The 13,955-nt window shown below is 49.6% G+C and overlaps 1 protein-coding gene across 1 annotated transcript in view; it reads right to left on the reverse strand.

Moving 5' to 3' along the window:
• Nucleotides 1-12,891: 12,891 nt before the first annotated feature.
• Nucleotides 12,892-13,955, reverse strand: part of LOC137377363 (uncharacterized oxidoreductase YjmC-like) — an 89,213-nt gene continuing 88,149 nt past the window's right edge. The window contains 2 exon segments of the mRNA XM_068046963.1: nucleotides 12,892-13,403; nucleotides 13,611-13,721. Of these exon segments, the coding sequence (XP_067903064.1) occupies nucleotides 13,341-13,403; nucleotides 13,611-13,721 (174 nt within the window). The 3' untranslated portion in view covers nucleotides 12,892-13,340.

Consider the following 13,955-nt stretch of genomic DNA (forward strand, 5'->3'; position numbering starts at 1 on the left):
ACTCACTGATCCTCACTCACTGATCCTCACTCACTGATCCTCACTCCCTACTCCTCACTCCCTACTCCTCACTCACTGACCCTCACTCACTGACCCACACTCACTGACCCACACTCACTGACCCTCACTCCCTACTCCTCACTCACTGACCCACACTCACTGACCCTCACTCACTGACCCTCACTCACTACTCCTCACTCACTACTCCTCACTCACTGACCCACACTCACTGACCCACACTCACTGACCTTCACTCCCTACTCCTCACTCACTGACCCACACTCACTGACCCTCACTCACTGATCCTCACTCACTGATCCTCACTCACTACTCCTCACACTACTCCTCACACTACTCCTCACTCACTACTCCTCACTCACTGACCCTCACTCACTGACCCACACTCACTGACCCACACTCACTGACCCTCACTCCCTACTCCTCACTCACTGATCCTCACTCACTGATCCTCACTCACTGACCCACACTCCCTACTCCTCACTCACTGACCCACACTCACTGACCCACACTCCCTACTCCTCACTCACTGACCCTCACTCTGACCCACACTCACTGACCCTCACACTCTCTTCCCTCACTCCCTGCACTCTCTCTAACCCACACTTACTCCCCCTCACTCTGTCCCCTCAATCTCCCCCTTCCTCAATCTCTCCACTACACTCCCCTCCAACTCCCCCTCAATCTGTCCCCTCAATCTCTCCTCTCCCCCTCACTCCCTCTCTGTCCCTCCTCGCCATCTCTCCGGGCTCCGGATCCCGACCTCTTTGCAGTCACTCACCGCGACTGTCAGCTCCTCCTGGGCGGCTTTGGACACGATCCTCGCCCTGGGGATAAGCTGCTGGCGGCTGTGGGCCATCAGAAAGCGCAGCCCCCGGGACATGGGGCTCAGTCCCTGCATCTTCCTCCGGCAACAAGCGCACGTCTCCCGGGGAAGCGGAGCGGATCCGGTCGCTGCCGATTATCCTGGAGCAGCGGAGCTGATTGACAGGATCAGTCTGTGCAGGAGGGAGCAGGGAACTGGGAGGGTGTATACCAGTGGGAATAAACACCCCCAGTGGGAATAAACACCCCCAGTGGGAATAAACACACCCAGTGGGAATAAACACACCCTTCCCAGTGGGAATAAACACACCCAGTGGAAATAAACACCCCCTTCCCAGTGGGAATAAACAGCCCCCTTCCCAGTGGGAATAAACACCCCCCTTCCTAGTGGGAATAAACACACCCAGTGGAAATAAACACCCCCTTCCCAGTGGGAATAAACACACCCAGTGGAAATAAACACCCCCTTCCCAGTGGGAATAAACACACCCAGTGGAAATAAACACCCCCTTCCCAGTGGGAATAAACACCCCCCCTTCCCAGTGGAAATAAACACACCCAGTGGAAATAAACACCCCCTTCCCAGTGGGAATAAACACACCCAGTGGAAATAAACACCCCCTTCCCAGTGGAAATAAACACACCCTTCCCAGTGGGAATAAACACCCCCCTTCCCAGTGGAAATAAACACACCCAGTGGAAATAAACACCCCCTTCCCAGTGGGAATAAACACACCCAGTGGAAATAAACACCCCCTTCCCAGTGGGAATAAACACCCCCCTTCCCAGTGGGAATAAACACCCCCCTTCCCAGTGGAAATAAACACACCCAGTGGAAATAAACACCCCCTTCCCAGTGGGAATAAACACACCCAGTGGAAATAAACACCCCCTTCCCAGTGGAAATAAACACACCCTTCCCAGTGGGAATAAACACACCCAGTGGAAATAAACACCCCCTTCCCAGTGGAAATAAACACACCCTTCCCAGTGGGAATAAACACCCCCCTTCCCAGTGGAAATAAACACACCCAGTGGAAATAAACACCCCCTTCCCAGTGGGAATAAACACACCCAGTGGAAATAAACACCCCCTTCCCAGTGGGAATAAACACCCCCCTTCCCAGTGGAAATAAACACACCCAGTGGAAATAAACACCCCCTTCCCAGTGGGAATAAACACACCCAGTGGAAATAAACACCCCCTTCCCAGTGGAAATAAACACACCCTTCCCAGTGGGAATAAACACACCCAGTGGAAATAAACACCCCCTTCCCAGTGGAAATAAACACCCCCTTCCCAGTGGAATAAACACACCCAGTGGAAATAAACACCCCCTTCCCAGTGGGAATAAACACACCCAGTGGAAATAAACACCCCCTTCCCAGTGGGAATAAACACACCCAGTGGAAATAAACACCCCCTTCCCAGTGGGAATAAACACACCCAGTGGAAATAAACACCCCCTTCCCAGTGAGAATAAACACACCCTTCCCAGTGGGAATGAACACACCCAGTGGAAATAAACACCCCCTTCCCAGTGGGAATAAACACACCCTTCCCAGTGGGAATAAACACACCCAGTGGAAATAAACACCCCCTTCCCAGTGGGAATAAACACCCCCTTCCCAGTGGGAATAAACACGCCCAGTGGAAATAAACACCCCCTTCCCAGTGGGAATAAACACCCCCCTTCCCAGTGGGAATAAACACCCCCCTTCCCAGTGGGAATAAACACCCCACTTCCCAGTGGGAATAAACACACCCAGTAGAAATAAACACCCCCTTCCCAGTGGGAATAAACACCCCCTTCCCAGTGGGAATAAACACCCCCCTCCCCAGTGGGAATTAACACACCCAGTGGGAATAAGCACCCCCTTCCCAGGGGGAATAAACACCCCACTTCCCAGTGGGAATAAACACATCCAGTGGAAATAAACACCCCCTTCCCATTGGGAATAAACACCCCCCTTCCCAGTGGGAATAAACACCCCCCTTCCCAGTGGGAATAAACACCCCCTTCCCAGTGGAAAAATCACCCCCAGTGGGAATAAACACCCCCAGTGGGAATAAACACTCCCTTCCCAGTGGGAATAAACACCCCTTCCCAGTGGGAATAAACACCCCCTGCCCAGTGGGAATAAACACATCCAGTGGGAATAAACACATCCAGTCAGAATAAACACCCCCCCTGCCCAGTGGGAATAAACACATCCAGTGGGAATAAACACATCCAGTCAGAATAAACACCCCCCCTTCCCAGTGGGAATAAATGCACCCAGTGGGAAGAAACATATCTTTCCCAGTGGGAATAAACACCCCCTTCCCAGTGGAAGAAACACCCCTTCCCAGTGAGAATAAACACCCCCTTCCCAGTGGGAATAAACACACCCTTCCCAGTGGGATAAACACACCCAGTGGGAATAAAAACCCACTTCCCAGTGGGAATAAACACCCTCCAGTGGGAATATACTCCTCCCTTCCCAGTGGGAATAAACACCCCCCACTGGGAATAAACACCTCCTTCCCAGTGGGAATAAACACCCATCTCCCCAGTGGGAATAAACACCCACCTCCCCAGTGGGAATAAACACCCCCAGTGGGAATAAACACCCCCTTTCCCAGTGGGAATAAACACCCCCCCCTTCCCAGTGGGAATCAACAGCCCCAGTGAGAATAAACACACCCTCCCAGTGAGAATAAACACCCCCTTCCCAGTGGGAATAAACACCCCCCTTCCCAGTGGGAATAAACACCCCCTTCCCAGTGGAAGAAACATCCCCTTCCCAGTGGGAATAAACCCCTTCCCAGCGGGAATAAAGACCCCCAGTGGGAATAAACACCCCCTTCCCAGTGGGAATAAACACCCACCAGTGGGAATGAACACCCCCTTTCCGGTGGGAAGAAACACCCCCAGTGGGAATAAACACCCCATTCCCAGTGGGAATAAACACCCACCAGTGGGAATGAACACCCCCTTTCCAGTGGGAATAAACACCCCCAGTGGGAATAAACACCCCATTCCCAGTGGGAATAAATACCCCATTCCCAGTGGGAATAAATACCACCAATGGGCATAAACATCCCCTTCCCAGTGGGAATAAACACTCACCAGTGGGAATAAACACCCCCACCCAGTGGGAATAAACACACCCTTCCCAGTGGGAATAAACACCCCCAGTGGGAATAAAAACCCACTTCCCAGTGGGAATAAACACCCCCCACTGGGTATAAACACCTCCTTCCCAGTGGCAATAAACACCCCCCATGGGAATAAACACCCCTTCCCAGTGGGAATAAACACCCCCCTTCCCAGTGGGAATAAACATCCCCGCCACATTGGGAATAAACACCCCCCCCCCCCATGGGAATAAACATCCCCTCCCCAATGGGAATAAATACCCATACTGGAATAAACACCCCCTCCCCGTGGGAATAAACCCCCCCCAGTGGGAATAAACAACCCCTCCGCGTGGGAATAAACACCCCCCAGTGGGAATAAATACTCCCAGTGGGAATAAACACACCCTTCCCAGTGGGAATAAACACACCCAGTGGAAATAAACACCCCCTTCCCAGTGGGAATAAACACACCCTTCCCAGTGGGAATAAACAGCCCCCTTCCCAGTGGGAATAAACACCCCCCTTCCCAGTGGGAATAAACACACCCAGTGGAAATAAACACCCCCTTCCCAGTGGGAATAAACACACCCAGTGGAAATAAACACCCCCTTCCCAGTGGGAATAAACACCCCCCTTCCCAGTGGAAATAAACACACCCAGTGGAAATAAACACCCCCTTCCCAGTGGGAATAAACACACCCAGTGGAAATAAACACCCCCTTCCCAGTGGGAATAAACACCCCCTTCCCAGTGGGAATAAACACACCCAGTGTAAATAAACACCCCCTTCCCAGTGGAAATAAACACCCCCTTCCCAGTGGGAATAAACACACCCAGTGGAAATAAACACCCCCTTCCCAGTGGGAATAAACAACCCCTTCCCAGTGGGAATAAACACACCCAGTGGGAATAAACACCCCCTTTCCCAGTGGGAATAAACACCCCCCCTTCCCAGTGGGAATAAACAGCCCCAGTGAGAATAAACACACCTCCCAGTGAGAATAAACGCCCCCTTCCCAGTGGGAATAAACACCCCCCTTTCCAGTGGGAATAAACACCCCCTTCCCAGTGGAAGAAACATCCCCTTCCCAGTGGGAATAAACACCCCTTCCCAGCGGGAATAAAGACCCCCAGTGGGAATAAACACCCCCTTCCCAGTGGGAATAAACACCCACCAGTGGGAATGAACACCCCCTTTCCGGTGGGAATAAACACCCCCAGTGGGAATAAACACCCCATTCCCAGTGGGAATAAATACCCCATTCCCAGAGGGAATAAAGACCCCCAGTGGGAATAAACACCCACTTCCCAGTGGGAATAAACACCCACCAGTGGGAATGAACACCCCCTTTCCAGTGGGAATAAACACCCCCAGTGGGAATAAACACCCCATTCCCAGTGGGAATAAATACACCATTCCCAGTGGGAATAAATACCACCAATGGGCATAAACATCCCCTTCCCAGTGGGAATAAACACTCACCAGTGGGAATAAACACCCCCACCCAGTGGGAATAAACACACCCTTCCCAGTGGGAATAAACACCCCCAGTGGGAATAAAAACCCACTTCCCAGTGGGAATAAACACCCCCCACTGGGTATAAACACCTCCTTCCCAGTGGGAATAAACACCCCCCAATCGGAATAAACAACACTTCCCCAGTGGGAATACACACCCATACTGGAATTAACACCCCCTCTCCGTGGGAATAAACAACCCCCGCCCCAGTGGGAATAAATACTCCCCTGTGGGAATAAACACCCCCCTTCCCAGTGGGACTAAAGACCCTCCTTCCCAGTGGGAATAAACACCCCCCTTACCAGTGGCAATAAACACCCCCCCATGGGAATAAGCACCCCCTTCCCAGTGGGAATAAACACCCCCCAGTGGGAATAAACACCCCCTCACCAATGGGAATAAACACCCATACCGGAATAAACACCCCCTCCCCGTGGGAATATACACCCCCCAGTGGGAATAAACACCCCCCGCCACAGTGGGAATAAACACCCCCCTTCCCAGTGGCAATAAACACCCCCCATGGGAATAAACACCCCTTCCCAGTGGGAATAAACACCCCCCTTCCCAGTGGGAATAAACATCCCCGCCACATTGGGAATAAACACCCCCCCCCCCCCATGGGAATAAACATCCCCTCCCCAATGGGAATAAATACCCATACTGGAATAAACACCCCCTCCCCGTGGGAATAAACCCCCCCAGTGGGAATAAACAACCCCTCCGCGTGGGAATAAACACCCCCCAGTGGGAATAAATACTCATACCGGGTATAAACACCCCAAGTGGGAATAAACACCCCCAGTGGAATAAACACCCCCAGTGGGAATAAACACCCATAACTGGGAATAAACACCCATAACTGGGAATAACGTCCCCCCCCCAGTGGAATAAACACCAATACCGGGAATAAACACCCCCCAGAGGGAATGAACACCCATAAAGGGAAGTTAAAAAACTATAACTGGGAATAAACCCCCCAGTGGTTATAAACATCCATAACGGGGAATAAACAGCCCCCTGTGGGAATAAACATCCCCCAGTGGGAATAAACACCCATTACTGGGAATAAACACCCATAACTGGCGTTATCCACAACACATGTTACTTTTTCAAAGAACTGCTATAAATTGGTTCAACATGATTCCCTTTCACAAAACCATGTTGACTCTGCCTGATAACCTTGAATTTTTCTATGTGCCTTGCTATAACGTCTTTAATAATAGCTTCCAACATTTTCCTGATGACAGATGTTAAGTTAACTGGCCTGTAGTTTCCTGCTTTCTGTCTCCCATTTTGAATGAAGGAGTTACATTGGCTATTTTCCAATCGAATGGAACCTTCCCTGAATCTCGGGAATTTTGGAAAATTAAAACCAAAGCATCAACTATTTTTCCTTTTTTATTTATTTATTTTATTTAATTTTGTTTCATCATTCATTTTTTTACCATGTGCCTACCCACTGTTTTTTTCATGTTTGTGCTTTGGGCCAGGGCTATTCTATTTTACTGTCCATTCACACCCTCTCTGTACTAACGCTTTGCCTTTCAGCACACCATTAACATACCATTTGCCTTTATTCCATGACCTTCTGGTCTGTTATTCTCTGTGACCTTGTCCTATCAACACCTTCTCTTTGGTTATCTCTTGCCCCACCCCCGCTTTACTTGCTTAAAACTTATTACATTTCTAGCCTCTGCCAGTTCTGATGAAGGGTCACTGACCTGAAACGTTAAATCTGCTTCTCTCTCCACAGATGTTGCCAGAGCTGCTGAGTATTTCCAGCATTTCTTGTTTTTATTTGCATTAACTATCTCACTAGCCACTTATTTTAAGACCCTAGGATGAAGTCCATCTGGATCCGGGGACTTGTCAGCCCGCAGTTCCAATAATGTGTTCAGCACCCCTTCCCTGGTGATTGTAATTTTCTTGAGTTCCTCCCTCCCTTCCATTTCCTGATTTAAAGATAATACTGGGATGTTACTTGTATCCTTTATGGTGAAGATCGATGCAAAATTCATCTGCCATCTCCTTATTTTCCATTATTCCCTAGACTTACTTTCTATAGGACCAACGCTCACTTTGTTAACTTTTCTATTTTAAATATCTATAGAAACTCTTATTATCTGTCTTTATATTTCTAGCTAACTTTTTCTTGTACTCTAATTTTTCCTTCATTAATCTTTTAGTCAATCTTTGCTGTTATTTATATTCTATCCATTCTTCTGACCTGCCACCCATCATTACTCAATTAAATGTTTTTTCTTTAAGCTTGATGCTATCTTTAACTTTTTTAGTTAACCATGAATTGTGGGTCCTCCACTTGGAATTTTTCTTTCTCATTGGAATGTATCTATTCTGTGTTTTCTGAAATATCCCCCTAAATGTCTGCCACTGCATCTCTATTAAACTATCCCTTAACCTATTTGCCAGTTCACTTTAGCTAGCTCTGCTTTCATGCCCTCATAATTATCCTTATTTAAGTTAAAATACTAATCTTAGACCCACTCTTCTCAACCTCAAACTGAATGTAAAATTCAATCATATTATGATCGCTGCTGCCTAGGGGCGCCTTCACTATGAGGTCATTAATTAATTCTATCTCGTTGTACAATACCAGCTCCAGTATATCCTGCTCTCTGGTTGGCTCCAGAACGTACTGTTCTGAAAACTCTCCCGTCAACATTCTATGAACTCCTCATCGAGGCTACCTTTGCCCATCTGATTTTTCCAGTCTATATGTAGATTAAAATCCCCCATGCTTATCGCCATACCTTTCTGACAAGCTCCCATTATTTCTTCCTTTATACCCTGTCCTATCATGCGGTTACTGTTAGGGAGCCTATACACCACTCCCATAACTAGAAATAAGCACCCCCCAGTGGGAATAAGCACCCATAAATGGGAATAAACACCCTCTCACTGGGAATAAACCCCTCATTGTGAAGAAACACCCTCTCATGGGAACAAAACACCTCACTAGGAATTTGCACCGCTAGATATAAACACCCCCTACAGGGAATCAATTCCTCACTGGGAATAAACCCCCCTCATAGAGAGATACAGCACTGAAACAGGCCCTTTGGCCCACTGAGTCAGTGCCGACATCTACCACCGATTTATACTAATCCTACATTCCTTACCACATCCCCACAATTCTCCTACCACCTACTGAGACTAGGGCAATTTACCATGGCCAATTTATCTATCAATCTGCAAGTCTTTGGCTGTGGGAAGAAACCGGAGCACCCGGTGGAAACCCATGCGGTCACAGGGAGAACTCACAAACTCCGCACAGGCGGTACCCAGAATTGAACCCGGGTTGCGAGAGCTGTGAAGCTGCAGGGCTAACCACTGCGCCACATTGCCATCCCAGCCAGCAAGTTGGGCTTCTTACTCATTTAAAGTTTAGCCCAATGGATATACCCCTCACTGGTAATAAACACCCCCTACAGGGAATCAATTCCTCAGTAGGAATAAACATCCCCTCACTGGTAATAAACACCCTCTACAGGGCATCAATTCCTCACTGGGAAGAAACACCCCCTCACTGGGAATAAACACCCTCTCACTGGTAATAAACACCCTCTACAGGGCATCAATTCCTCACTGGGAATAAACACCCCCTCACTGGGAATAAACACCCCCTCACTGGGAATAAACACCCCTTAGAGGGAATCAACCCCTCACTGGGAATAAACACCCTCGCACTGGTAATAAACACCCCCTACAGGGAATCAATTCCTCAGTAGGAATAAACATCCCCTCACTGGTAATAAACACTCTCTACAGGGCATCAATTCCTCACTGGGAATAAACACCCCCTCACTGGGAATAAACACCCTCTCACTGGTAATAAACACCCTCTACAGGGCATCAATTTCTCACTGGGAATAAACACCCCCTCACTGGGAATAAACACGCCCTCACTGGGAATAAACACCCCTTAGAGGGAATCAACCCCTCACTGGGAATAAACACCCTCGCACTGGTAATAAACACCCTCTACAGGGAATCAATTCCTCAGTAGGAATAAACATCCCCTCACTGGTAATAAACACCCTCTACAGGGCGTCAATTCCTCACTGGGAATAAACACCCCCTCACTGGGAATAAACACCCTCTCACTGGGAATAAACACCCCCTCACTGGGAATAAACACCCCTTAGAGGGAATCAACCCCTCACTGGGAATAAACACCCTCGCACTGGTAATAAACACCCCCTACAGGGCATCAATTCTTCACTGGGAATAAACACCCTCTCACTGGGAATAAACACCCCTTAGAGGGAATCAACCCCTCCTTGGGAATAAACACTCCTTACTGGGAATAAACACCCCCTCACTGGGAATAAACACACCTTAGAGGGAATAAACACCCCATCATTGGGAATAAACACTCCTTACTGGGAATAAACACCCTCTCACTGGGAATAAACACACCTTAGAGGGAATAAACACCCCATCACTGGGAATAAACACCCCCTACAGGGCATCAATTCCTCACTGGGAATAAAAAACCCCTCACTGGGAATAAACACCCCCTACAGGGCATCAATTCCTCACTGGGAATAAAAAACCCCTCACTGGGAATAAACACCCCCTACAGGGCATCAATTCCTCACTGGGAATAAACACCCTCTACAGGGCATCAATTCCTCACTGGGAATAAACACCCCTCACTGGGAAAAAACACCCCCTACAGGGCATCAATTCCTCACTGGGAATAAAAAAAACCTCGCTGGGAATAAACACCCCATACAGGGCATCAATTCCTCACTGGGAATAAACACCCCTCACTGGGAAAAAACACCCCCTACAGGGCATCAATTCCTCACTGGGAAAAAACACCCCTCACTGGGAAAAAACACCCCCTACAGGGCATCAATTCCTCACTGGGAATAAAAAACCCCTCACTGGGAATAAACACCCCCTACAGGGCATCAATTCCTCACTGGGAATAAAAAAACCCTCACTGGGAATAAACACCCCCTACAGGGCATCAATTCCTCACTGGGAATAAACACCCTCTACAGGGCATCAATTCCTCACTGGGAATAAACACCCCTCACTGGGAAAAAACACCCCCTACAGGGCATCAATTCCTCACTGGGAAAAAACACCCCTCACTGGGAATAAACACCCCTCACTGGGAAAAAACACCCCCTACAGGACATCAATTCCTCACTGGGAATAAAAAAACCCTCACTGGGAATAAACACCCCCTACAGGGCATCAGTTCCTCACTGGGAATAAACACCCTCTACAGGGCATCAATTCCTCACTGGGAATAAACACCCCTCACTGGGAAAAAACACCCCCTACAGGGCATCAATTCCTCACTGGGAAAAAACACCCCTCACTGGGAATAAACACCCCTCACTGGGAAAAAACACCCCCTACAGGACATCAATTCCTCACTGGGAATAAAAAAACCCTCACTGGGAATAAACACCCCCTACAGGGCATCAATTCCTCACTGGGAATAAATACCCTCTACAGGGCATCAATTCCTCACTGGGAATAAACACCCCTCACTGGGAATAAACACCCCCTACAGGGCATCAATTCCTCACTGGGAATAAACACCCTCTACAGGGCATCAATTCCTCACTGGGAATAAACACCCCTCACTGGGAATAAACACCCCCTACAGGGCATCAATTCCTCACTGGGAATAAACACCCTCTACAGGGCATCAATTCCTCACTGGGAATAAACACCCCTCACTGGGAAAAAACACCCCCTACATGGCATCAATTCCTCACTGGGAATAAAAAAACCCTCACTGGGAATAAACACCCCTCACTGGGAATTAAGCCCTTCTCATCGAGTACATCCAAAGTCGAAAAGCCATTTGAAGGCAATGAAGTATTTTTGCAATAGCAGTCACTGTTGCATTGTGGGACATACAGCAGGATATTAGCGCAAAACAAGATCCTGCAAACAGCAATAAAAATCCTATTTGTGTTTTACAAATGGAAATTTTCCTAGGAGAGTGGGGAGAACGCCCCTGCATGTCTTCCAATAGCACACCTTTCACCTCCATCTGAGAGGCCACACCGGTCCTTGATTAAACAGATTATCCAAAAGCCATTCTCCGACAGTTCAGCACTCCCACGGTCCTGACCCTCCGACAGTGCAGCACTCCCACGGTCCTGACCCTCCGACAGTGCAGCACTCCCTCGGTACGGACCCTCCGACAGTGCAGCACTCCCACGGTCCTGACCCTCTGACAGTGCAGCACTCCCACGGTCCTGACCCTCCGACAGTTCAGCACTCCCACGGTCCTGACCCTCCGACAGTGCAGCACTCCCACGGTGCTGACCCTCCGACAGTGCAGCACTCCCTCGGTACGGACCCTCCGACAGTGCAGCACTCCCACGGTCCTGACCCTCCGACAGTGCAGCACTCCCACGGTCCTGACCCTCCGACAGTGCAGCACTCCCTCGGTACGGACCCTCCGACAGTGCAGCACTCCCTCGGTACGGACCCTCCGACAGTGCAGCACTCCCTCGGTACTGACCCTCCGACAGTGCAGCACTCCCTCGGTACTGACCCTCCGACAGTGCAGCACTCCCACGGTCCTGACCCTCCGACAGTGCAGCACTCCCTCGGTCCTGACCCTCCGACAGTGCAGCACTCCCTCGGTCCTGACCCTCCGACAGTTCAGCACTCCCTCGGTACTGACCCTCCGACAGTGCAGCACTCCCTCGGTACTGACCCTCCGGCAGTGCAGCACTCCCTCGGTACTGACCCTCCGACAGTGCAGCACTCCCTCGGTACTGACCCTCCGACAGTGCAGCACTCCCTCGGTACTGACCCTCCGACAGTGCAGCACTCCCTCGGTACTGACCCTCCGACAGTGCAGCACTCCCGCGGTACTGACCCTCCGACAGTGCAGCACTCCCTCGGTACTGACCCTCCGTCAGTGCAGCACTCCCTCGGTACTGACCCTCCGACAGTGCAGCACTCCCTCGGTACTGACCCTCCGACAGTGCAGCACTCCCTCGGTACTGACCCTCCGACAGTGCAGCACTCCCTCGGTACTGACCCTCCGACAGTGCAGCACTCCCGCGGTACTGACCCTCCGACAGTGCAGCACTCCCGCGGTACTGACCCTCCGACAGTGCAGCACTCCCTCGGTACGGCCCCTCCGACAGTGCAGCACTCCCTCGGTACGGCCCCTCCGACAGTGCAGCACTCCCTCGGTACGGCCCCTCCGACAGTGCAGCACTCCCTCAGTACGGCCCCTCCGACAGTACGACAGATGAGCCTCTGATCCAGTGGGGAGATGTTACACTCTGAGCTACAGCTGATAATCCCCCTTCAGTAAAGCAGCGACTGGTGATGGGTGTAAGGAAAATCTTTTATTGAAAATGTAGAAGTTTTTATTTTCCTGCACCATATTCTAAATCCCAATCCCAGAATAAAGCACCTCCAATGAAATGATTCATGTGCAAATAGTAGCAAAACTCCAAAATACTAATTAACCCTTAAACATCTGCTGTCCCCATCAATCCTCGTGCTCGAGGTTCTGTCCTGTAACCCATCCGAGGGTGGGTTGAGGCCAGAGAGTATCACAGTGCTAAGCCTCACACACATCATCCACACATTCAGACCAGGGTGACTGGAGTGAAGTGAGAATTGCTTTGTCCTCCCCTGGTCTCAAGCTGAGGCAGAATGTTTTAGTGTAAGGAACACCTTAATTCCCAGTTTAAAAGAGTTAAACCATATCCCCACCTCATTTAAATTGCAACATTGAGCTTTGAGGGAAATGCAAACTGTATAAATCTGTGTTGTCTGCAGCGCGTCTCCTGAATCCAGCCATCACAGCTTCCAGCACCCAGTGCTCAGGGGTCGATTGTGCGTTGAGTCGGGAGCAGTTCGACCCCAAGCTCCTTCGCAACCGAGTTCTGAAATAAAACAATGTTAGTAACAGGAAAATGAAGGGATTAAAACAGTGGAACAACAATGCTGGACTTTATCTTAAGGATCAACTGGTGTCAAACAACTGTGGATCAAATGCTCAACAAGATAGTTACTGATTTATTAATGTGTGCAGGACCCTGTCACACGCTGGCCCCAGTTTTTCACTGACTGACAGAGCAGCTGAATCTCACCATGTGGTCAACGACATTGATATGATATGGAATGGCACCATAATGCTCACACTCTGCGATATGTAGGGCCTCTGGGTCACCAGGAGTCAACACAGGAAGGCCAGGTTCACTCTGTGAGTTAAAGCACATTGTACTGGTTAGTTTGACATAAACGGAGACAGAATCACCCAAAACCCATACTCAACACACCAAGAGGAGCAGATTTAGACAGAAGCTGAGATCAACCTGTAAACAAATTGAGGAGACACCAGCTGTTGTCTGCCACTCACTAACACAACACAGGGACCCAAACTTTAACAAGGATATTACATTGGTGGAATTAGCTTCCTCTGACAATACAGTCAT

Source organism: Heterodontus francisci, chromosome 14, assembly GCF_036365525.1.
Source record: "Heterodontus francisci isolate sHetFra1 chromosome 14, sHetFra1.hap1, whole genome shotgun sequence".
Classification (NCBI taxonomy): Eukaryota; Metazoa; Chordata; class Chondrichthyes; order Heterodontiformes; family Heterodontidae; genus Heterodontus; species Heterodontus francisci.